The following is a 22,118-nucleotide window of genomic DNA, read 5'->3' as shown; positions in this document are numbered from 1 at the left end:
AGGGAGGCAGCTCTTTGTGAACACCTGACACCTGGATGTGCGTTAAGACTGTTTATTACTTCCCTTGACTCTCTCGGGCAATGTTTCTCTGCCTTTTAGTATCTCTTTCTCTCCCTCCCTCTTTCTCTTCATATCTTACACACACACACACACACACACACACACACACACACACACACACACACACACACACACACACACACACACACAATCACATGAACACAATCACATGAACACAAACATGCGTGTTTCCTTTATTAATCTTTTTATGTTTGGATGTATATTTCATATAACCTTACATTTCTTACATTACTCAAAGTGTGTGAATGAACAAACCACGCTATGTTTTAATAATCATCGTTCTTATAACTTACAGTACAGTACAGTACATACATTCTGAAAGCGATTTTTGTAGAATCGTCAATTCTTGTTTGCTGCCGGTATTGCCATAGAATCAAAATATTCTTCGCTTCAGTGCTGTTGACCAACGTCGATTTTAGGCCAATCAATGCCACTCTGTTGGATTATCTGGAGGTGACCAAAGATCGTAAAAGCAAACACGCAGTACATGGAGTATCCAAAAATAATTGAATGTTCGATTTGAGGCCAGCTCCACTGTATCGGATCACGTGAAGGAGGTCACAGAACATTAGTTTCTATGGGTACATTAATTCGATCGTGCAATACCGGCTGAGTAATGATCTTGTTCATTGTGTCTTCATCTTCGTCATCCTTTATAAGCGGCCTCAATCGTCCTATCGATTATTCTGCCGTGTAGATCGTAAGGGAAGGAATTCCATCCTAAATGAGAAATGTTGCCTTGAACGCATCTCTTTCATTTTCATAACTAATAGCCGGGGAGAGGGAGGGAGGGAGGGAGGGAGGGAGGGAGAGAGAGAGAGAAAGAAAGAGAGAGAGAGAGAGAGAGAGAGAGAGAGAGAGAGGGGAGAGAGAGTGAGACGGAGAGAGAGATCGAGAGAGAGAGAGAGATCTAGAGAGAGAGAGAGAGAGAGAGACAGAGAGAGAGAGACAGACAGACAGGCAGACAGACACTGAGACAGACAGGCAGACAGACACAGACAGACACAGACAGAGAGAGTAGATAAGATAAACCTTTACTTTCCGAGGGTATACAATGAGCATTTTCTTATCTTTTTGCAAGGGAGAGAAAGAAAGAAAGAGAGAGCGAGAAAGGCAGAGAGAAAGAGAGAAAAACAGAGAAACTGAGAGACAGACGGACAGACAGGCAGACACACAGACAGACAGACACACAGATAGACAGGGAGAATTTGTCAGTCGTCGTTCAGTCAGTCGTCGTCGATGAACGGATTCGCTCTGGTCAGGGCAACGATCTGTTGCTTTAGGTCCACGGGACCGTCCACAGGTACCGGCCAGGTGGGAGGATCAGCGAACATGCTGTGTCCACTGCAGGCTGGCCCGTACCACCCCGGGGCTCCCCTGGACCCAGCACAGCCGTTGCCATCGTTACCAGGGGCGGCAAACCGAGAACCGCTCTGCAGGCCATCCTCCGCAGGATCGGTGCTATCGGACAGAAACACGTTGTAGGACAGCTGGTAGCCTGAGGCTTCTGGACCTAGAGTGAAGTTGTGGTAGCGTGCGACCGCTCTGCCCTCCCATGCGCTCCCGTATCTACAGCGGATACTGTTGGTGTAGCTGGCCTGGCTGAGGAGCTGGTGCAGCTTGTCCAGGCCAATGAAGTAGTTGTTGGGGTCGGGGTCGACGTTGAGGTCGTCTCCAAAGCCGTCCTTGACCTGTGTCCAGGTGGCTGAGGACCAGCTGGTACCGCTGACAAACCTCCACAAGGGGTATGTCGCCCCTCCGTACATGAAGTAGCATTTTACCTGTGGAAAGATTGCATCGGTCGTTATGGCCGTAAAGGCTGTCCTGAATTGAGCCCGAAGTTGACTTTGCGAAGTCGTTTTACCGTGCCAAAGCTTCTTGCAAAGAGCTTCGTGAAGTAGAATGTGTGTGTGTGTGTGTGTGTGTGTGTGTGTGTGTGTATGTGTGTGTGTGTGTGTGTGTGTGTGTATGTATGTGTGTGTGTGTGTGTGTGTGTGTATGTGTGTGTGTGTAAGTGTATGTGTGTGTATGTGTGTGTGTGTGTGTGTATGTGTGTGTGTATGTGTGTGTGTGTGTGTGTGTATGTGTGTGTGTGTGTGTGTGTGTGTGTGTGTGTGTGTGTGTGTATGTGTGTGTGTGTGTGTGTGTATGTGTGTGTATGTGTGTGTGTCTGTGTGTGTGTGTGTGTGTGTGTGTGTGTGTGTGTACAATACAATACAATACAATACAATAATCTTTATTCATCTCTAAAAGAGAAATTACAAGCTTGACTGTGTGTCTGTAAAATCAATCAATTAATCAATCAATCAACCATGCATGTAGTAACATTCACATCGCATATTCACATCATATCGTTACACGCAAACATTGTACCCACACACTTACTAAAATAAGCCTACAAATAGAAGCAATGCATTGCCTGTTTAAAAATTATATCACATTATCACCTTATCACACTGTGTGTGCGTGCATGCGTGCCTGCATGCGTACGTGCGTGATTGAGTGTGTTTGAGAGAGAGAGAGAGAGAGAGAGAGAGAGAGAGAGAGAGAGAGAGAGAGAGAGAGAGAGAGAGAGAGAGAGAGAGAGAGAGAGAGAGAGAGAGAGAGAGAGAGAGAGAGAGAGGGCTGTTCTGATCGTGTTTTGCTTCTCAAAGCCAAAAAGGCAAGTAAAATAATTTAATGTAACAATACATTTACCGATTAAGCCTACGTCATACTTACGGGAAAGGGAGAGGGTGACGTCAAGGGCTGGATGAGGTGCACAGCATGTTCGTTGAGCTCATGGCCCTGTTCATAGCCCTCCGTGCAGTCTGTGACACACACATACACACACACACACACACACACACACACACACACAGACATACATACAAACAAACACACCCCCCACACACACACACACACACACACACACACACACACACACACACACACACACATGTTATAACAGACGATAAAGGGAAACGTCGTGTTATGAACTAAAAAGTGGGAGGGTTTCTACTCAGTTCGTGTTTAATACTGTTTTGCACATACGGACAGGCAAGTGAACCTTCCTGTGATCTGATGCAGGAGACAGCGGTGGTTGTGCAACGAGAGAGAACGAAAGAGAGAAATACAGACAGTCAGTCAGACCAGAGACAGAGAGAGAGACAGAGAGAGACACAGAGAGAGAGACAGAGAGAGAGAGACAGAGACAGAGAGAGAGAGACAGAGAGAGAGAGAGAGAGAGAGAGAGAGAGAGAGAGAGAGAGAGAGAGAGAGAGAGAGCTCACGAGCGCACACACCATACACACACACCATACACACACACACACACACATGGACACACACACACACACGCACACACACACACGCACACACACACACACATGCACACACACACACACACAAACACACACACACAAACACACACACACACACACACACACACACACACATACACACACACCGACGGATACCTACCTCTCATGTATCGTTGACAGTATCGTCCAGCAAAGGGCAGCGGGCAGTGACACCGTGTACCATTGGGCGTTCCTCCGTTCTCACACGTCAGGCCGGCACTTTCATCCTTCTGCAAAATGGTCATTTCATTGGAGGGACTGGGCAGGGGAGGAAAGTGCACAATGACACACCATAGTTATGACAATTCACTTTCGCCACAAGTGGATGAAATACTACAAGTTCACATCACTGTCCATTGGCTCTATCGACGCCCGTTTTTTAACCGCTTGCTTCCCTTTATATGATAAACTGTCCATAGATCGTCGTTCTCCGGAATTAACTCCTTAGTAGGCCTATGTCATCGAGAATAGAGGATTTTGGGTAGGGAAATCCTTTCATGCAATGACGTCAGCGCATTTCGTATCAACAATGTCGGTCACGCTTGAAATTATCGCTTCTTGATATTGCTTTCCAAACTTATGCGAAATGACCGGGAGCTTAGGGTCAGTTATGAACTGAACTAGCCACGAACAGTGTGATATAGAGAACAGTACACAAATACGAACGGAGAGACTCAGAAACTCGAGTCACTGAGTCGTCGCCACGCTCGAGAACTTAAGTGTAATATTTACACATTAACATGCTTCTATTTGAAACTTCGAGGTCTTCATCGGGGATACACCAGTTAACAGTTTCGGCACTTACATGGTACAAAGAAGGAAAACTCACGTGATAACCAAAGCAATTCTGGTTGGACGAGAAATTTCGACGAGCAACCGCTGCATCGTCTGCTCAACGTGATGGAAGCAATTGAACGGGACGGTGTGTTGTCCTCTACGTTATAAGAAAAACCTCACGTTACGTCCAAATTAGCGATGGCGTCAACAGGCTGTGTTATTGATTGCAGTAATGGGAGTAACCGACTTAAAAAATGGTGGTCGGAAGATTGCAAAATTCATTACGTGCCTCGACGGTCGTTAGTGTGTGGTTGCGAACCACCATTGAGGTGGGCATTTGTTATCGCCTGTGTGTCGTATTTTGACAAACTTTTAGTACGACTGATGTGAGCCGAATTTATTGGGGAAAGTTCAATGAATGCAAAAAGGTATGCCAAATAGTAGTGTGTCATGTTTCCTTTGCGTTGGGTTGTGGCGAAATACACAGCGGTTATCTGTTTGCGAGTTGCCTGGAACACGTTTTTTTAATAACATCTCTCGATCTTCACATATTTTGTCATGTGAATAAGAACAGAACACGTTCGTCAAACATATTTCTTATTTTATCTGCATTGAATGAATTTACAACGTCCTTCTTGTTAATTGTTTATTCATAAAGACAACTTGTACTGAAGAAAATGTTTCCCCCTTTCAACGGGTGGAGTAGTGCGCCGGAGTAGTGTCCCTTGCGTAGAATCGTTGGCGAATAACACGATCTGCACATGCGGTGAAATCAACCGGAAAAGGAAAATGACATAAACATGCCGAAAAACGATCTGCGCATCACCCGGAAAAGGAAATAGGTCGAATCTGCTCGCGATAAAAGAAGTGCGCATGTGCGAGATCTAAAATGGCCGCAGAATTGTTAACTGGTGTATTGACGCCCAACAAAAGCTAATTGAAGCCCGACGGAGCGAAGCGACGGAGGGCTTCAATTAGATTTTGGGAGGGCGTCAATCCCCGATGAAGACCTCGAAGTTTCAAATGGAAGCATGTTAATTACACATTAACATGCTTCCATTTGAAACTTCGAGGTCTTCATCGGGGATTGACGCCCGACAAAAGCTAATTGAAGCCCGACGGAGCGAAGCGACGGAGGGCTTCAATTAGACTTTGGGAGGGCGTCAATCCACGATGAAGACCGAGAAGTTTCAAATGGAAGCATGTTAATGTTATTGTAATTCAATCTGACGACGATCTCTTTCCTGCTTTCATGCGGTTGTAAACAGACAGAATTGGTTCTGTTCTGTTCACACACTACTTTCAGTCCACCTACCTGCAAGGGTCAAGTCCCAAGAAATATGTCTCTGTATTCCTATCGTATCACTCTGCTCCTGTTTTGTTTTCTTTCACACACATTTTCCCTTCTTTTTTGACGGGTTTCTGGACACCAAACTCTAAAACAAATTCTTTCATCACAAAAGCGATCTTTGGAATTGACTGATGTAGTCCGGAAGAATTCATGCATCAACTTACGTCACGTATTCGACGTCATCACTTCGCATACCTTATGGTCTCGGTATTTCGTTGGCCTTCATATTTCCTACTTGTAAAATGACCCTCAAAGCTAACCGAGACTAGTCAGGCGGTATCAATGCGCCTCGCCAGCAGGTTGTTAATGGATTTTTTAGCGAGTGGCTATCGACAATTAGTCACCGGTAATTTTTAATGAGTTGGGGCATTCTGAACAATCACAGGATCTGTTTCATTAAAACGCAAACTTGATTGAATTACAATCAGTGTTATTGTAATTCAATCTGACGACGATCTCTTTCCTGCTTTCATGCGGTTGTAAACAGACAGAATTGGTTCTGTTCTGTTCACACACTACTTTCAGTCCACCTACCTGCAAGGGTAAAGTCCCAAGAAATATATCTCTGTATTCCTATCGTATCACTCTGCTCCTGTTTTGTTTTCTTTCACACACATTTTCACTTCTTTTTTGACGGGTTTCTGGACAGCAAACTCTAAAACAAATTCTTTTCATCACAAAAGCGATCTTTGGAATTGACTGACGTAGTCCGGAAGATTTCATGCAACAACTTACGTCACGTATTTGACATCATCACTTCGCATACCTTATGGTCTCGGTATTTCGTTGGCCTTCATATTTCCTACTTGTAAAATGATCCTCAAAGCTAACCGAGACTAGTTGAGGTTGTATCAATGCGCATCGCCAGCAGGTTGTTAATGGATTTTTTAGCGAGTGGTTATCGACAATTGTAATTCAATCAAGTTTGCGTTTTAATGAAACAGATCCTGTGATTGGTCAGAATGCCTTAACTCATTAAAAATTACCGGTGACTAATTGTCGATAGCAATTTTCCAGCAATTCTTTACAGCCTAGCTTCAATTGCATCATTTATTACCTCTATCGCATGTAAACTCTGTATCATGATAGATACGGAGAGAAAACAGCTCTTGACTGGATGGATGATATCTTATAAGGAAAGAGGTCTTAAATTGGTTTAAACATAAGTTTATTTTAACAAAGGTTACAATCATGACATGTATACAAAGTTCACAGAAACAGCAACAAGCTAAAAGCTTATAGTGGTGTTCCAGCATGACAGTACAACATAAGGCGGTAACGGCTGAAAAATTTGTCTCAATAAACCAAATCTATTAATAACGTAATGAACGTTGCATAATGATGATAAAGAAAGACAGTAAAGGAAGGAAGGAGGGGGAGGTGAATTATGTGATTGGGGAGGGTACAGTTTAAATGAAAAGCAAGTAAACATGAAAAGAAAATTGAATGAAAATTGTACATCAAAACAAAAATCAGTTTTAGAATACATATATAATATTGATGGTGTTAGCGAGTAAGAGATAGGGAGGGAGAGAGGGAGGGAGGGAGGGGGAAAGTGAGAGAGAGGGGGAGAGTGAGAGAGAGAGAGAGAGAGAGAGAGAGAGAGAGAGAGAGAGAGAGAGAGAGAGAGAAAGAGAGAGAGAGAGAGAGAGAGACGAGTAGACGTATCGATTTTGTTTTCACTTTACATGTTTATCTGTTCGAAACGGCCGGACTGTCCAATAAATTCCTGCACTGTTAAAAAGATTTTTTTGTTAATTTTTGTTTGCAAGGAGGGGTTTCCATGAAGTAGAATATCTGTGTGTATGAAGTTGTTGGTTAGTTTGTTGATTGTGTTGTTTCTTGCAGCTAAGTGTAAACGGCATTCTAGTAAGAAGTGTGTTGCAGTTTCTGTTCCATCACCACAGTCGCATACGCTATTTTCCGCAAGGTGTCGCTCGACTAAGTCTTTCTTTAGATCGCTGATATTAAGTCTCATTTTTGTGTGGATTATTTGTGTTTGTCGACTGCCACTGTAGAAGTAAACGGGAATTTGTGTGTCGTCTTTTGTTAAGTAATGTTTAAATTCCCCGAGGGAGTCGGTTAACTGTATTTGTTCAGGTAGTTGGTTCCAGAGTACTGTTGTCGAAGGAAAAAAGGATGTTTTGTACGTTTCTGTTCGATGTGGGGGTATACTTCGTTCTAAGGGGCGGCGTCTGTGGTAGGGGTTGTTGGCTGCTACGAGAGGTGGGAGTGCTGCTTGTAGGTATGGGGGGGTCTTGTCGTGAGTAATTTTATGGAACATTGTTAGTTTATGACGGTTACGCCTTTCAGATAATGATTGGAGTCCAGATTCTCCGTAAAGCTTAAAGTGACTGGTTCCGCGGACAGCTCCGATGATTGTTCGTATTGCATCTAGGTTTAACTGTTCGAGTTCATCTGTTAGGGTTTTGCTACAATTGTCCCATATTATGTCGCAATAATCAAAGTGTGGTAGAATGAAGGATTTATACATAATTTCCAATGATTTTCGGCTCAGTCTACATTTGTATGTACGCAAGCAAGCTACGAGAGTTCTGCACTTTGCAACAAGAGATTTTATATGTTCATCCCATTTACAGTTGTTTTGTATTATTATTCCTAAGTGTTTGTGATTTTGGGAACTTTCAAGGATGGTATTGCCAAAGTTTAGATCTGCGATATCAGGGGTTCTTTGTGTACAAAAGTTCACCAATTCAGTTTTTGCATGGTTAAATGCTACCTTCCATGTTTCTGCCCAATTTACAATTTTTTCAAGATCTGAGTTTAAAATTTCGGCACGGATGTTGTGATTGGCTAAAGACAAGTACATGCTAGTGTCGTCAGCAAAAAGCTTAATCGTAGATTCTATATCACGTACAATGTCGTTTACATAAATTAGGAAGAGCAAGGGTCCAAGCACTGAACCTTGAGGAACTCCCGCTACTACTGGAAGATAAGTTGATTTACTGCCTTTTAATACAACTGCTTGCTTTCGATCTGTTAGGTAGTCTGTAAACCAGTTTAATAATGGCCCATTAATTCCAGCGGCTTCGAGTTTATGCAATAAGCCCCGGTGCCAAACTCTATCGAATGCTTTGGATATATCAAAGAAGATTGCTTGGGTAGTTATTCTATTATCGAGTGATTTGCATATGTCATTGTATATTGTAAGAAGCTGGTAAACAGTTGAGTCTCCAGGGATGAAACCGGACTGCGACTCTGTAATGATATTGTTTTGTGTTAAGTAGTCAAAGACATGAATTTGTATACATTTCTCTAGTGTTTTGCCAACACAGCTTAGGAGGGAGATTGGACGATAATTACTACATGTATCTTTGTTCCCCTTTTTATGAACTGGTGAAACGTGGGCTATTTTCCAAACTGACGGAAAAAGTCCTTCATGTAAAGACCGATTAAACAGTGCAGTTAGGCTGTCACAAATCACTTCGCAGCTCTCAATTAAAATTCGATTGTGGATTTCGTCTGGACCGACTGCTTTTGTTTTGTCTAGTTTGTTAATCGTATTTTTAACTTCTTCGACTGAAAGTGTGAGATTGTTTATTCTGCAAGGAAGCCTTGGTACTTCAGGAATGTCTGACATATCGTCTTCGACAATGGACTGTTGGATAAAGAAGTCGTTGAACAAGTTTGCTTTTTCTAGGTTAGTATAGTAGGTTGTTCCGTTTGACGTCAAAGGAGGAATTTCATTGGGGTTTGATCCTTTCTTTGATAAGAATGATTTAACTAGTTTCCACCAATTTTTAGTGCCAAAGTTATCTCCACTGGATACTTTTTTGTCTAATTCTTTTATATATTCTAATTTCCGATTACGAATTGTGTCAGTATAATTATTGCGAGTCATACGAAAGTGTTCCCAGGCCTCAGGTGTGTTTAGTCGCACTGCTGTATCATGAACTGATCTTTTTTTGTCGCGTAGTTTTATAATTTCCTCTGTCATCCATGGTGCGTCTTGATCGCGAACAGTTATTGTCTTTACTGGCATGCATAGTCTTGCGACACTTAACAGTTTTTCGGAAAATGACCTGGCAGCTTCGTTGACAGTGTGTAGCGTTGCAATGTTCATCCAGTCGATTTTCCTCAATTCGATAAGGAATTTTTCTTTGTTTAATTTGGAATAGTTAAATATTGTTCTTTTAGATGCAGGAGTTTTATGTATGTGTTTCTTGATTGTCGCACATGGCACAGAATGGTCGCTGCAAATAGGGGGTAGAACGTTAATGCTTTGCACGAGGTCTTAAATTGGAGTGGGTTCCAGTAAATTGTCATGTCAATAATGATCACCAGCAAACCTTTGCAGTATTAAGAAGTCGATGGCACGAGTTTTTCCACTGTTTTACTTATAAAGTATTATAGACTCTACAGTGCCGCAACGTTTAACTTGACTTGTGGATAAGATGACAGTAGATGACACTTCTCACTTGTAATAAAAGTGACCATGGGCCTTAGAGTGCCGCAGCGTCAAACTTGCCTTTCAGACAAAATAACAGTAGAAGTAACAGTTCTTACTTGTATCATACGTGTGACAGGGGAGGCTACCGCTCCTTTCACAGCAGACTCTGCACCCGAGTTGTTGGCCTTTAAGTCAACACCGGTTGATTGTGGAATTCTGTTTGTGATGGGGTCTTGTGGTTTCCGATTGTCTGTATGTTCATGGAAACCTTCGGGTTTGCATAACAGTTTTTATAGGGCTAAGAAATTGGCCCTAACATTTTCAATCCTGTTTGATTGCACTTCGCCTCCCGAGGTGATCGTAGTGTTTCGGCACTCGGTTACATAAGTAATAATGAACTCTTCAGAACCACAACGTTTAACTTGCTTTACAGACAAGATCACAGTAGTAGTAAAGCTTCTATAACTTGTACAGTGAAACCCACCGTTTAAGATCCAAGATTTAAGACTTTCTCCTTTTTACATTTAGTCAAGTTTTGACTGAATGTTTTAACATAGAGGGGGAATCGAGACGAGGGTCGTGGTGTATGTGTGTGTGTGTGTGTGTGTGTGTGTGTGTGTGCGCGCGTGTGTGTGTGTGCGTGTGTGTGTGTGTGTGTGTGTGTGTGTGTGTGTGTGTGTGTTTCTTTCTTTATTTGGTGTTTAACGTCGTTTTCAACCACGAAGGTTATATCGCGACGAGGGAAAGGGGGGAGATGGGATAGGGGAAAGGGGGGAGATGGGATAGAGCCACTTGTTAAGTGTTTCTTGTTCACAAAAGCACTAATAAAAAAATTGCTCCAGGGGCTTGCAACGTAGTACAATATATGACCTTACTGGGAGAATGCAAGTTTCCAGTACAAAGGACTAAACATTTCTTACATACTGCTTGACTAAAATCTTTACAAACATTGACTATATTCTATACAAGAACCACTTAACAAGGGTAACAAGTGAAGAATTTTATGGGTGAGAAAAGGAAAGTAAAAGACTTTGGGGAGGCAGAAATAGAGAAGAAACAAGAAAAAGATCCTAATTAGGTTCACGGCATCGAGAGTGATGCGACCTTCTCTCAGAAGTTAGTAGAGAAGGCTCCCCCATCCACCACCCGGGGGACGCGCCTCTACGCCAATTAGGGGGCGCGAGGGTGTGTGTGTGTGCGTGTCTGTGTGTAGAGCGGTTTAGAGTAAACTACTAGACCAATCTTTATGAAATTTTACATGAGAGTTCCTGGGTATGATATCCCCAGACTTTTTTCTTCATTTTTTCGATAAATGTCTTTTTTGACGTCATATCCGGCTTTTTGTAAAAGTTGAGGCGGCACTGTCACACCTTCATTTTTCAATCAAATTGATTGAAATTTTGGCTAAGCAATCTTCGACGAAGGCCGGACTTCGGTATTGCATTTCAGCATGGAGGCTTAAAAATAATTAATGACTTTGGTCATTAAAAATCTGAAAATTGTAATTAACATTTATTTTTTATAAAACGATCCAAAATTACTTTTATTTTATTCTTAAATCATGTTTTGATTCCAAAAACATATAAATATGTTATATTCGGATTAAAAACAAGCTCTGAAAATTAAAAATATAAAAATTATGACTAAAATAAAATGTCCGAAGTCGTTTTAAAAACAATTTCATCTTATTCCTTGTCGCTTCCTGATTCCAAAAACATATAGATATGATATGTTTGGATTAAAAACACGCTCAGAAAGTTAAAACGAAGAGAGGTACGGTAAAGCGTGCTATGCAGCACAGCGCAACCGCTACCGCGCTAAACAGGCTCGTCACTTTTACTGCCTTTTGCACTTTTGGAGTATGGTATCTCCAGACGTTTTTTTAATTTTTTTGATAAATAGCTTTGATGACGTCATATCCGGCTTTTCGTGAAAGTTGAGGCGGCACTGTCACGCTCTCATTTTTCAACCAAATTGGTGGAAATTTTGGTCAAGTAATCTTCAACGAAGCCCGGACTTTGGTATTGCATTTCAGCTTGGAGGCTTAAAAATAATTAATGAGTTTGCTCATTAAAGTTGTCATTAAAATCGATTTTTCGCAAACAGACTTAAAATTGATTGCATCGTATTCCTCATCATATTCTGAATCTAAAAATATATACATATCGTCATGTTTACTCTTAAAATGTGATCACAATTAACGAAAATAGATTAATTAGTCTTTCGATAAAAATTGAAGAAATCGATCCAAAAATGCTTTGATCTTATTCGTGATCATTTCCTGATTCCAAAAACATATAGATGTGATAGGTTGTATTCAAAACAAGCTCCGAAAGTTAACAAGAATACAGAAAAGCGCGCTTTCCTGCTTAGCACAATACGCTACTCCGCTATTCTGGCGTGTTAATTTCACTGCGTTTTGCACGTGGAAGGTGAGCGATTTCCTTCTCGCGGGAATTGACGAAGCTGTACTGTCTTGGTGAAAAACTACTGTCCGTTCAGTTTCATCCCGTGACTGAGTTCGACAGCTTGACTAAATGTAGTAATTTAGCCTTACGTGACTTGTTTTTAAATATTTTATTTTATGAAAGATTGTATTTTCCTAGCCTCTTTAAATTTACCTCCGTTTAAAGTGTGTCTGTCTGTCTGTCTGTGTGTGTGTGTGTGTGTGTGTGTGTGTGTGTGTGTGTGTGTGTGTGTGTGTGTGTGTGTGTGTGTGTGTGTGTGTGTTGAGCGATTCAGAGTAAACTACTGGACCGATCTTTATGAAATTTTACATGAGAGTTTCTGGGTATGATATCCCCCAGACGTTTATTCATTTTTTGGATAAATGTCTTTGATGACGTCATATCCGGCTTTTTGTAAAAGTTGAGGCGGCAATGTCACACCATCATTTTTCAATCAAATTGATTGAAATTTTGGCCCAGCAATCTTCGACAAAGGCCGGACTTTGATATTGCATTTCAGCTTGAAGGCTTAACAATTAGTTAATGACTTTGGTCATTAAAAATCTGAAAATTGTAATTAAAATTATTTTTTTATAAAATGATCCAAAATTACGTTTATCTTATTCTTCATCATTTTCTAATTCCAAAAACATATAAATATGTTATATTTGGATTAAAAACAAGCTCTGAAAATTAAAAATATAAAAATTATGATTAAAATAAAATTTCCGAAATCGATTTAAAAACAACTCCATCGTATTCCTTGTCGGTTCCTGATTCCAAAAACATATAGATATGGTATGTTTGGATTATAAACACGCTCAGAAAATTAAAATGAAAAGAGGTACAGAAAAGCGTGCTATGCAGCACAGCGCAACCACTACCGCGCTAAACAGGCTCGTTAATTTCACTGCCTTTTGCACAAGCGGAAGACTACGGTCATTGTGAAAAAAATGCAGTGCGTTCAGTTTCATTCTGTGAGTTCCACAGCTTGACTAAATGTAGTAATTTCGCCTTACGCGACTTGTTCAGATTTGTTAAGGTTTGAAAAGGAGGTTCCACTGTTTTAAAATGTCCCATGGATTATACAGTGCCGCACGTGCAGCGTCTCACTTACCTTGTACACAAGGCGACAACTTGTGCTGGAGCTGTCCTGTACACATTGACCCAATGTTGTTTCGTTTCTCAGTGAACACATCACCTGTCCCGCCCCTCCTTCGGAACACACCGTCACACTCCTGCAGTCCTCACTATCCGAGCACCTGCTGACACAATCCAGCAAGGACCGTCCGATCACCGTGTCCGGACCCTGTCCGATAGTCGTGACCGCCGTCGGACACGTGGCATAGTGTTGGTGCCGGACTGTGCCGTATACGGGAACAGTGTGAAATGCCACAGTGATGGACAAGATAAATACTGCCGCAAACATCTTCGTCCGCCTGCAAAATATTACAAGAACGAATTTCAGAAAAATCGTGCATTAACAAAATCAATGCATAACTTCTATGACGTTTCTAATACTAACCTGAACACAATCATGAAAGTAATCTTTTGTGGATATTGCCTTTATAGTCAGTTATCAAAGTGAAAGTTTACTAAGGGAGAACTCGTTTGAAGAGGGTATTTACATTAAATATAATAAATGATAATAATGGAACATTTATTTAGTGCTTCCCTACAACTCGAAGCGCTTTACAGATGCAATTAAGATAAAACCACGATAATATACAATTTGCATGTAAAAACAAAGAAAACACAAAAGTAACCAGTTTTGGTCACTTCTTCATCAATATTTCGTCATCCTGTAGCCGACCTCTTCAGGATGGTCAACCATGAAAGTCTGAAAGTGGTCTGAAAGTCGACCACTGCGCATGTCATAAACGTCATAGAATCCGTTGGTTGTTAAATATCAACACAAATAGAACAAATTTGCATATCTATCTATATATATATATATATACGACTTGTGTGTGTGTGTGTGTGTGTGTGTGTGTGTGTGTGTGTGTGTGTGTGTGTGTGTGTGTGTGTGTGTGTGTGTGTGTGTGTGTCCGCGATGCACGCCCATGGTTCTCGATGGATCTGTTTCAAATTTGGTGGGCATATTCAGGTAGACCCCGGACAAAACCTGCTCGATGAGATATTTCAACACGTGCTCTCAGCGCGCAGCGCTGAACCGATTTTGGTTTTTCTCTGGATCCATTCCCAGTAACTCTTCCTTATCTTCTCCAGTGTTTTCAGCCTACTATGTGATGTGCGATTGAATCTCAACGATTGAATCGCGTGTGTGACTGAAGCTTTATTAATCAGATATTATATTGCTTTTTAAGAGCACGTGTATCTATAAGCTTTGCTTGTTGTGCTCCATTGTTAAATGGATTGTATGCGGCATTGTTATCTGTCATTTTCTGAAAAAAATGTTTGAACCAAGGAGGTTCGGGTGTGTGTCTGCGTGTGCGCGCGCGTATGGAACGCCAGATACGCAATGTCCGCGCGTGTCTGTTTGCGTGTTGAGCTGTTATCAAGATACCTACATGGGCAAATGTTCATAAAACTATTCATGTGAATTCTTTCATGATATCTCAAGACAGTTTTTTCTCTCTCATTTTTGAAATAAATGTCTTTGACGACGTCATATCTTTTAATTGCAAAAATGTTGGGGCGGAACTGTGGCGACCCCTTGTTTTCTGTTTCATGACATGTTTTGACAAAGATATAAAGACCTGGTCGGGGTGGTTGGAATGCATTATTTAATTAATTTGTTAATCACACTTTTCTTTGAAATTGAAATCACAGTAACCGACGTAAAAATTTTACTATGGCATTCTTTTTCTTTTCTTTTTTCAATCGAAAATATGCCAATTTAAGTTCCACGTTTACATGATACCGAGACGGCGGTGTCTCGGTCGACAGCTTTCGGTCAACCAGAAGTCCGTAACAGTCTCAGTTAGAGTTAGTTCAGTTTTGACGTTTTAGGCCGACAGATTGATGGAATGTTTTCATATCGCTTGACGTCACTTGGTTTTCGTTATCATGAAACACAAAAAGAAATGAGAAAAACCCTTACATTCAAATCAGTTTCAGCGTCAAACTGGCGGTTTCCGCTACGATTTTGTATCAGTTTTAACACACGGCTTGAGTTCGTGACGTCTGCAGAATGTTATAATAATAATAGTAATAATAATAATAATAATAATTAACAGTAAGTACTGGTGTCACATGACTGATATGAACCAGTTGATTGGCTAATGGCGATGCGCTAAAACTGTTAGCGCACTCTTGGAGTGCGCTAACTTTTCCACAGAGCGTATTCTTCCGCCCTTTGCCTAAGCGAGACTGTGCTCTTATCCTCAGAATTAATTAATGACATGTAGCTTATATTCTCCACAATACCAAATGACCATAAATTCCCTGCTTCTCAATTAAAGCAGAAGTGTTTTGGTTTTTTTCTGACAGATTGCATGTGCCTGTGCCACAGTGCTACTGATCTAACTTAAGAAGCCGCTGTGTTTCATCTAATTTTCGCCGACTTGCATAGATTCTTCTCATATGCCGTGTTAGTGGCATGTAGCTTATCATCCACATTACCAAATGATGAGTTAGTATACAATTCCCAGCGGCTAACAGAAAACACAAGTGTTATTCCGATAACGTACCAGCCAGACCAGTTTGGAAGACTGACTCGATCGACTCTGTCATACGTAGCAGACTATGTACACTGAAATACGACTGCATCAGTTCAGTAAATGAATGGTTTCCGAATTATTATTTCAAGGCAAGAACAATCGTAATCGAAAACGTGTAGGGTTCAGAACGTTCTTACCATATATATGAGACTTATTACCTCATGCGTGCAGACTGCAGTGGTTCGATTGCTCTTGCCTAGCACAGTAGCAGACGACATAAACCCCGCTCAGCAAATTAACATGTTGGGCAAATGTGAACTAAAAAACGATTGGGATATAAAACATGTAGGGTTCAGAGCATTCTTACCGTTCATATTTAGTATCAGACTCCCCGATGAGCGAAGATACAACACGAGAAATATGCCACATTTATTTTTGAAAATGTGCAACCGTCGAGTCCTTCGACTTCGAGTCAATTCAAGGGGAGTCACTCCGCACAGTCAATCCGTCGAACCTCGACTGGAGGTTTCGAATCGCAAATAACGAAGAGTAGACCTATACAGTCCTTTCTCCGAGTTCAAATGAGGTCTCTCTGAGAGATCATCACTGTTCAGCTTAACGCTACACTGGAATTTACCAACAGAAATTAAAATGCGTGTGACGAAAGCACGACACACTTGAGACACCCCACACAAAAGTAGATCTTACTGTACACTGACGACCTAACCACACAGTTATGTATGCTTGGCGCTGGTGGACAATATTCACTTTTTTGGCCAAAAACACACTTTTTTGGCCAAAAACGTACATTATTGGCCAAAAAGTGTGTTTTTGGCCAAAAACATGTTTTGGCCAAAACTTTTAAGTGCAAAGTTTTGGCCAACAAAATATTTGGCCAAATCTAAAACATTTGGCCAAATCTTCACTTTTTTGGCCAAATGTTTTAGATTTGGCCAAATATTTTTTTGGCCAAAACTTTTGCATTGAAAGTTTTGGCCAAAAAAACAGTTTTGGCCAAAACTTCATTTTTTGGCCAAATCTTTGAGTACCCCTTGGCGCTGATGGACAATATTCATTTTTTTGGCCAAAAACGCCAGTTTTGGCCAAAAAAGCAAAGTTTTGGCCAAAAAAGTATAGTTTTGACCAAAAACGCCAGTTTTGGCCAAAAACGCCAGTTTTGGCCAAAACCGCCAGTTTTGGCCAAAAAATTATAGTTTTGGCCAAAAAAGTGAAAATTGTCCACCAGCGCCAAGCTGCTTGGCGCTGGTGGACAATATTCACTTTTTTGGCCCAAAACACACTTTTTTGGCCAAAACTGGCGGTTTTGGCCAAAAAAGCAAAGTTTTGGCCAAAAAAGTATAGTTTTGGCCAAAACCACCAGTTTTGGCCAAAAAAGTGTGTTTTTGGCCAAAATAGTGAATATTGTCCACCAGCGCCAAGCTGCTTGGCGCTGGTGGACAATATTCACTTTTTTGGCCAAAAACACACTTTTTTGGCCAAAAACGTACATTTTTGGCCAAAAAAGCAAAGTTTTGGCCAAAAAAGTATAGTTTTGGCCAAAAACGCCAGTTTTGGCCAAAAACGCCAGTTTTGGCCAAAACCGCCAGTTTTGGCCAAAAAAGTGCGTTTTTGGCCAAAAAAGTGAATATTGTTCACCAGCGCCAAGCTGCTTGGCGCTGGTGGACAATATTCACTTATTTTGCCAAAAACACACTTTTTTGGCCAAAACTGGCAATATTGGCCAAAAAAGCAAAGTTTTGGCCAAAAAAGCAAAGTTTTGGCCAAAAAGAGATTTGGCCAAAAAAGTGAATATTGTCCACCAGCGCCAGCAAATACAAAAGATTTGGCCAAAAAAAGATTTGGCCAAACAAAAAAGATTTGGCCAAAAAAGTGAAGATTTGGCCAAATCTTTTTTGTTTGGCCAAATCATTTTTTTGGCCAAATCTTTTTGTGGCAGAAGTTTGGCCAAATCTCCCGTTTTAGCTAACATAAACAGTTTTGGCCAAAACTTTTACACAGAAAGTTTTGGCCAAAAAAAAGTTATAGCCAAATCTATTTTATTTGGCCAAATGTGTGGGTTTTTTGGCCAAATCTTTGTCTTTTTTGGCCAAAACTGGCGGTTTTTGCCAAAAAAGTGAATATTGTCCACCAGCGCCAAGCATAGTTATGCCTATTCAAATGCGCGTAGCAAAATGTGCGTTTGGAATCTTCTTTTTTCTATGGCGGTACTGACAATATCGTTATTGAAACAATCCCAGTGCACTAAGGGATTTATAGAGCAAATCTCGAAAATAATTATTGAACTCAGCGCTATGCGCTTCGTTCAATAATGAATTTTCTCGATTTGCTCTATAAATCCCTTAGTGCACTGGGATGTCTCAATAACTTAAATAATAATAATAATAATAATAATAATAATAATAATAATAATAATAATAATGGAAACTTATAGAGCGCTTACCTAAAAGCTCCAAGCGCTTTACAATGACATTATTATACACATGTACAAAATCAAAAAACAAAAAGAACAGGAATACAAAAGCAAATTCATCGTTTAAATCCATGCAGTCACAAAACAAACATACGCGTGCGCATACACACACACATGCTATCACCACACACATGCACAGATACACACATACACACAGATACACATTCACACACACACACACACACACACACACACACACACACACGCACGCACGCACACACACACACACACACACACACACACACAAACACGCATACAGACAGGCACACACACATACATACAAACACACACACACACACATACACTCACACATGAATACTAATATACCTACACAAATCTGCATACATGGCGTACACACAAAAATCGCAAATATAATCACAAAACCAAGCTCGTACTTATACATATCCACTTATCTAACTAGACAAACCGACATGTAGTTTGCACAAGGAAAAAAGAAAAGTCGCAGCACACGATTTCCAGATCACTGGCTGCTGCAGGGGTCACCGGACAGTTTGAAAGTTGCTGGTTAGTCTAGAAAATGCTGTGTGAACAGGTGCGTTTTCAGATTTGATCTAAAAGAAGAAAAGGATGGACTATGTCTGACAGAATAAGGAAGGGGTTCTATGTTTTAACAGCAGCAAATGAAAATGCGCGTTGTCCATGTACTTTTCTTTTTTTTTGTTGGAATTCGGAACATTCGAGTGTCAGCGGCAGAGCGGCAGTGATCTGGAAGGGACGTACAGGTTTACGAGTTCAGACAGATATGAAGGTGCAGAACCAGTGATGATTTTAAAACAGAGACACGAGCTTTTGTACTTAATTCTTTGATTGACCGGAAGCCAGTGCAGATATTTCAAAAGGGGAGTACAAGGTTGCTTCTTGGAGGATTTACAAATTAATCTTGCAGCTGAATGTTGAACCCTTTGCAGTGGTTGGATGATAGTCTGGGGGCTACCGATTAATACTGAATTACAAAAGTCTATTCTAGATAGCACACACGAAGAAATTAGTGTTTTGGTGGCCTCTTCAGTCAGACAAGAGCGGACTGAACTAATCCTTTTCAACTCAATGTATGCGGCGTGGCAGGTTTTGGTGACATGCTGTTTCATAGTCAGATCGCGGTCAATAATGACTCCAAGATCGCGGACTTTATCTGCAAAATCAATGCTAACAGCACCGAGTGTTACTGCTTTTGGAAGAGAGTGAGTTTTTGTGGATTTTGAGAAACACATCGCCTCGGCCTTATCGTCATTCAGTTTGAGTTTATTTTCTGACATCCATGTTTTAACAGTTGAAGTACAGATGTTTAGAGAGTGATCACAAAGTAAGGAGTTAAAAGATCGATAATGGTGTAAATAAAGGCTTACACGAGAAGAAACGTACCCTTGAAACTCACAATAATGCGCTAGATGGGTCGACAGTACCTTTCCAAGTAACTATCCTGTCGATGTTCATTCAAAAGGCCGAAGCTGGCGAGCTTCTGTCTCTGAGAGCGAGAACAAAATTGCTTGGGAGAAGGAACCCGAGAGGTTTGTTGTCACATGACCAGTGGAAGCCAATCCGATTTCAGACTTTCTCTACTTGCTTTGCGTCGATTAATTGTCACATATTGCCACAATTTATAATTACTGGTGCGTAGGAAGACACACAGAAGAGGTCGTAGCCCAATCGGTTGATCGCTGGCTGTTCCCAGATCAAACAAAACGGTAAGGCACGCAAACTCTGGCCATAAGGTGTAAAAAACGCAGGAAGTCAAAAGAAAAAGAGGAGGTCACGCCAGCAGGTGGCAAAGGGGAATTGGGGGGGGGGGGGGAGGGGGGAGGGGGGAGGGGATCCACTGAAATGTATTTGTAGCAAGATCTAATTTAGACACAGATTTTGTTCACCGCAGTCGTTTTGCTCGGAAAAGAACTACTTGTTGTGAAACGCAGATGCGCACATTACAAATCATTCTGTGATAATGATCAGTTAGTTGAAATATACCAACACTGAATATAATTTGTGCCGGTGAATACGTTTAGATGACATTGTTCACCCAGGTTAGATTAAAGAAAGACTGCATTAAAAAACACAAGATACTTTGTAAAAGTGCACTTGCATGTTCTCAAATTCTATCTTTCACCTCAGTTGACAAGGAAACAGGAGTGGCTGACAGTTGCGTTGGTCAGACCATACAAAGACGGGCACAGTGGCGTGGTGGTAAGACGTCGGCCTCCTAATCAGGAGGTCGTGAGTTCGAATCCCGGTCGCTGCCACCTGGTGGGTTAAGAGTGGAGATTTTTCCGATGTCCCAGGTCAACTTATGTGCAGACCTGCTCGTGACTTAACCCCCTTCGTGTGTACACGCAAGCATAAGACCAAGTGCGCACGGAAAAGATCTTGTATTAATCCATGTCAGAGTTCGCTGGGCTATAGAAACACGGAAAATATACCCAGCATGCTTCCTCCAAAAGCGGCGTATGGCTGCCTAAATGGCGGGGTAAAAACAGTCATTAACACGTAAAAATCCACTCGTGCAAAAACACGAGTGTACGTGGGAGTTTCAGCCCACGAACGCAGAAGAAGAACATACAAAAAGGAAGCATGAGTAGGCGACCTTCCCCCCTCCCCTCCCCCCCTTTCCCCTATCCCCCCCTCCCCGCCCAACCTCCCTCTTTAAAAAAAAAAAGGAGTTTTGGCTGAGGCATACCTTGGCCATAACTTGCAAAAAGGGAGCATAACCAGGACAAAACTGCTCCCTCCTCTCCCCCTACCCTCAATATTCTTCCATATATGAGTTTTAGCCGATCCGAGGAACACTTTGGCTAGAAATTGCAAAATGGCCGTATGGCCAGGCCATATATAACTACAGTACCACTCCCCCGCGAGTTCCTACGTCCATGACAAAGTTTTGTTGATGACGAGAACTTTGGAATCGGGACACGGTTGGGTACGCAGAAGAAACGATTTGTATTTCCTTTGACAAAAATTTCAATCATTAAAATCGAAGTAAATTTCAATATGTTTACAATTGAATGATCGCCTCAAAGGCCCATCAAAGCAATGCAGACACAGCGTACCATCGGGGAATTGCTGTCCGGAAATTAAAACAAACGTTGTTGTGGGGAAAGCTTATTTGACATGCTACCGTTGTTGGTACAGTGATACTACCCTTTTAAGACCCTAAATGTAAGATTTCCTCTCTTTTTCGAGTTTTTCTCTTCACATTTTCTGTTCGTAACCCCTGTACATTTTACCTCCTTTTACATTTAGTCAAGTTTTTACTAAATGTTTTATCAGTGAGGGGGAATCGAGACGAGAGTCGTGGTGTATGTGTGTGTCTTTCTTTATTTGGTGTTTAACGTCGTTTTCAACCACGAAGGTTATATCGCGACGGGGAAAGGGGCGAGATGGGATAGAGTCACTTGTCAATTGTTTCTTGTTCACAAAAGCACTAATCAAAAATTTGCTCCAGGGCTTGCAACGTAGTACAATTTATTACCTTACTGGGAGAATGCAAGTTTCCAGTACAAAGGACTTAACATTTCTTACATACTGCTTGACTAAAATCTGTGTGTGTGTGTCTGTGCGTGTGTGTGTGTGTGTAGGGCGATTCA

At 41.3% G+C, this 22,118-nt stretch overlaps 1 protein-coding gene across 1 annotated transcript; it reads right to left on the bottom strand.

Moving 5' to 3' along the window:
- Window positions 1–238: 238 nt before the first annotated feature.
- Window positions 239–13,841, bottom strand: LOC138963595 (fibrinogen gamma chain-like). The gene is made up of 4 exons (XM_070335447.1): window positions 13,526–13,841; window positions 3,544–3,652; window positions 2,803–2,891; window positions 239–1,862 (listed from the first exon to the last, which is right to left on the bottom strand). Exons 1-4 carry the CDS (start codon window positions 13,835–13,837, stop codon window positions 1,308–1,310), a joined length of 1,065 nt encoding a protein of 354 aa, XP_070191548.1. The 5' UTR covers window positions 13,838–13,841; the 3' UTR covers window positions 239–1,307.
- Between the last annotated feature and the right edge of the window lie 8,277 nt (window positions 13,842–22,118).

The sequence above is a fragment of the Littorina saxatilis genome, linkage group LG4 (assembly GCF_037325665.1).
Source record: "Littorina saxatilis isolate snail1 linkage group LG4, US_GU_Lsax_2.0, whole genome shotgun sequence".
Lineage (NCBI taxonomy): Eukaryota > Metazoa > Mollusca > Gastropoda > Littorinimorpha > Littorinidae > Littorina > Littorina saxatilis.
This window is presented reverse-complemented; position numbering and strand designations above follow the sequence as displayed.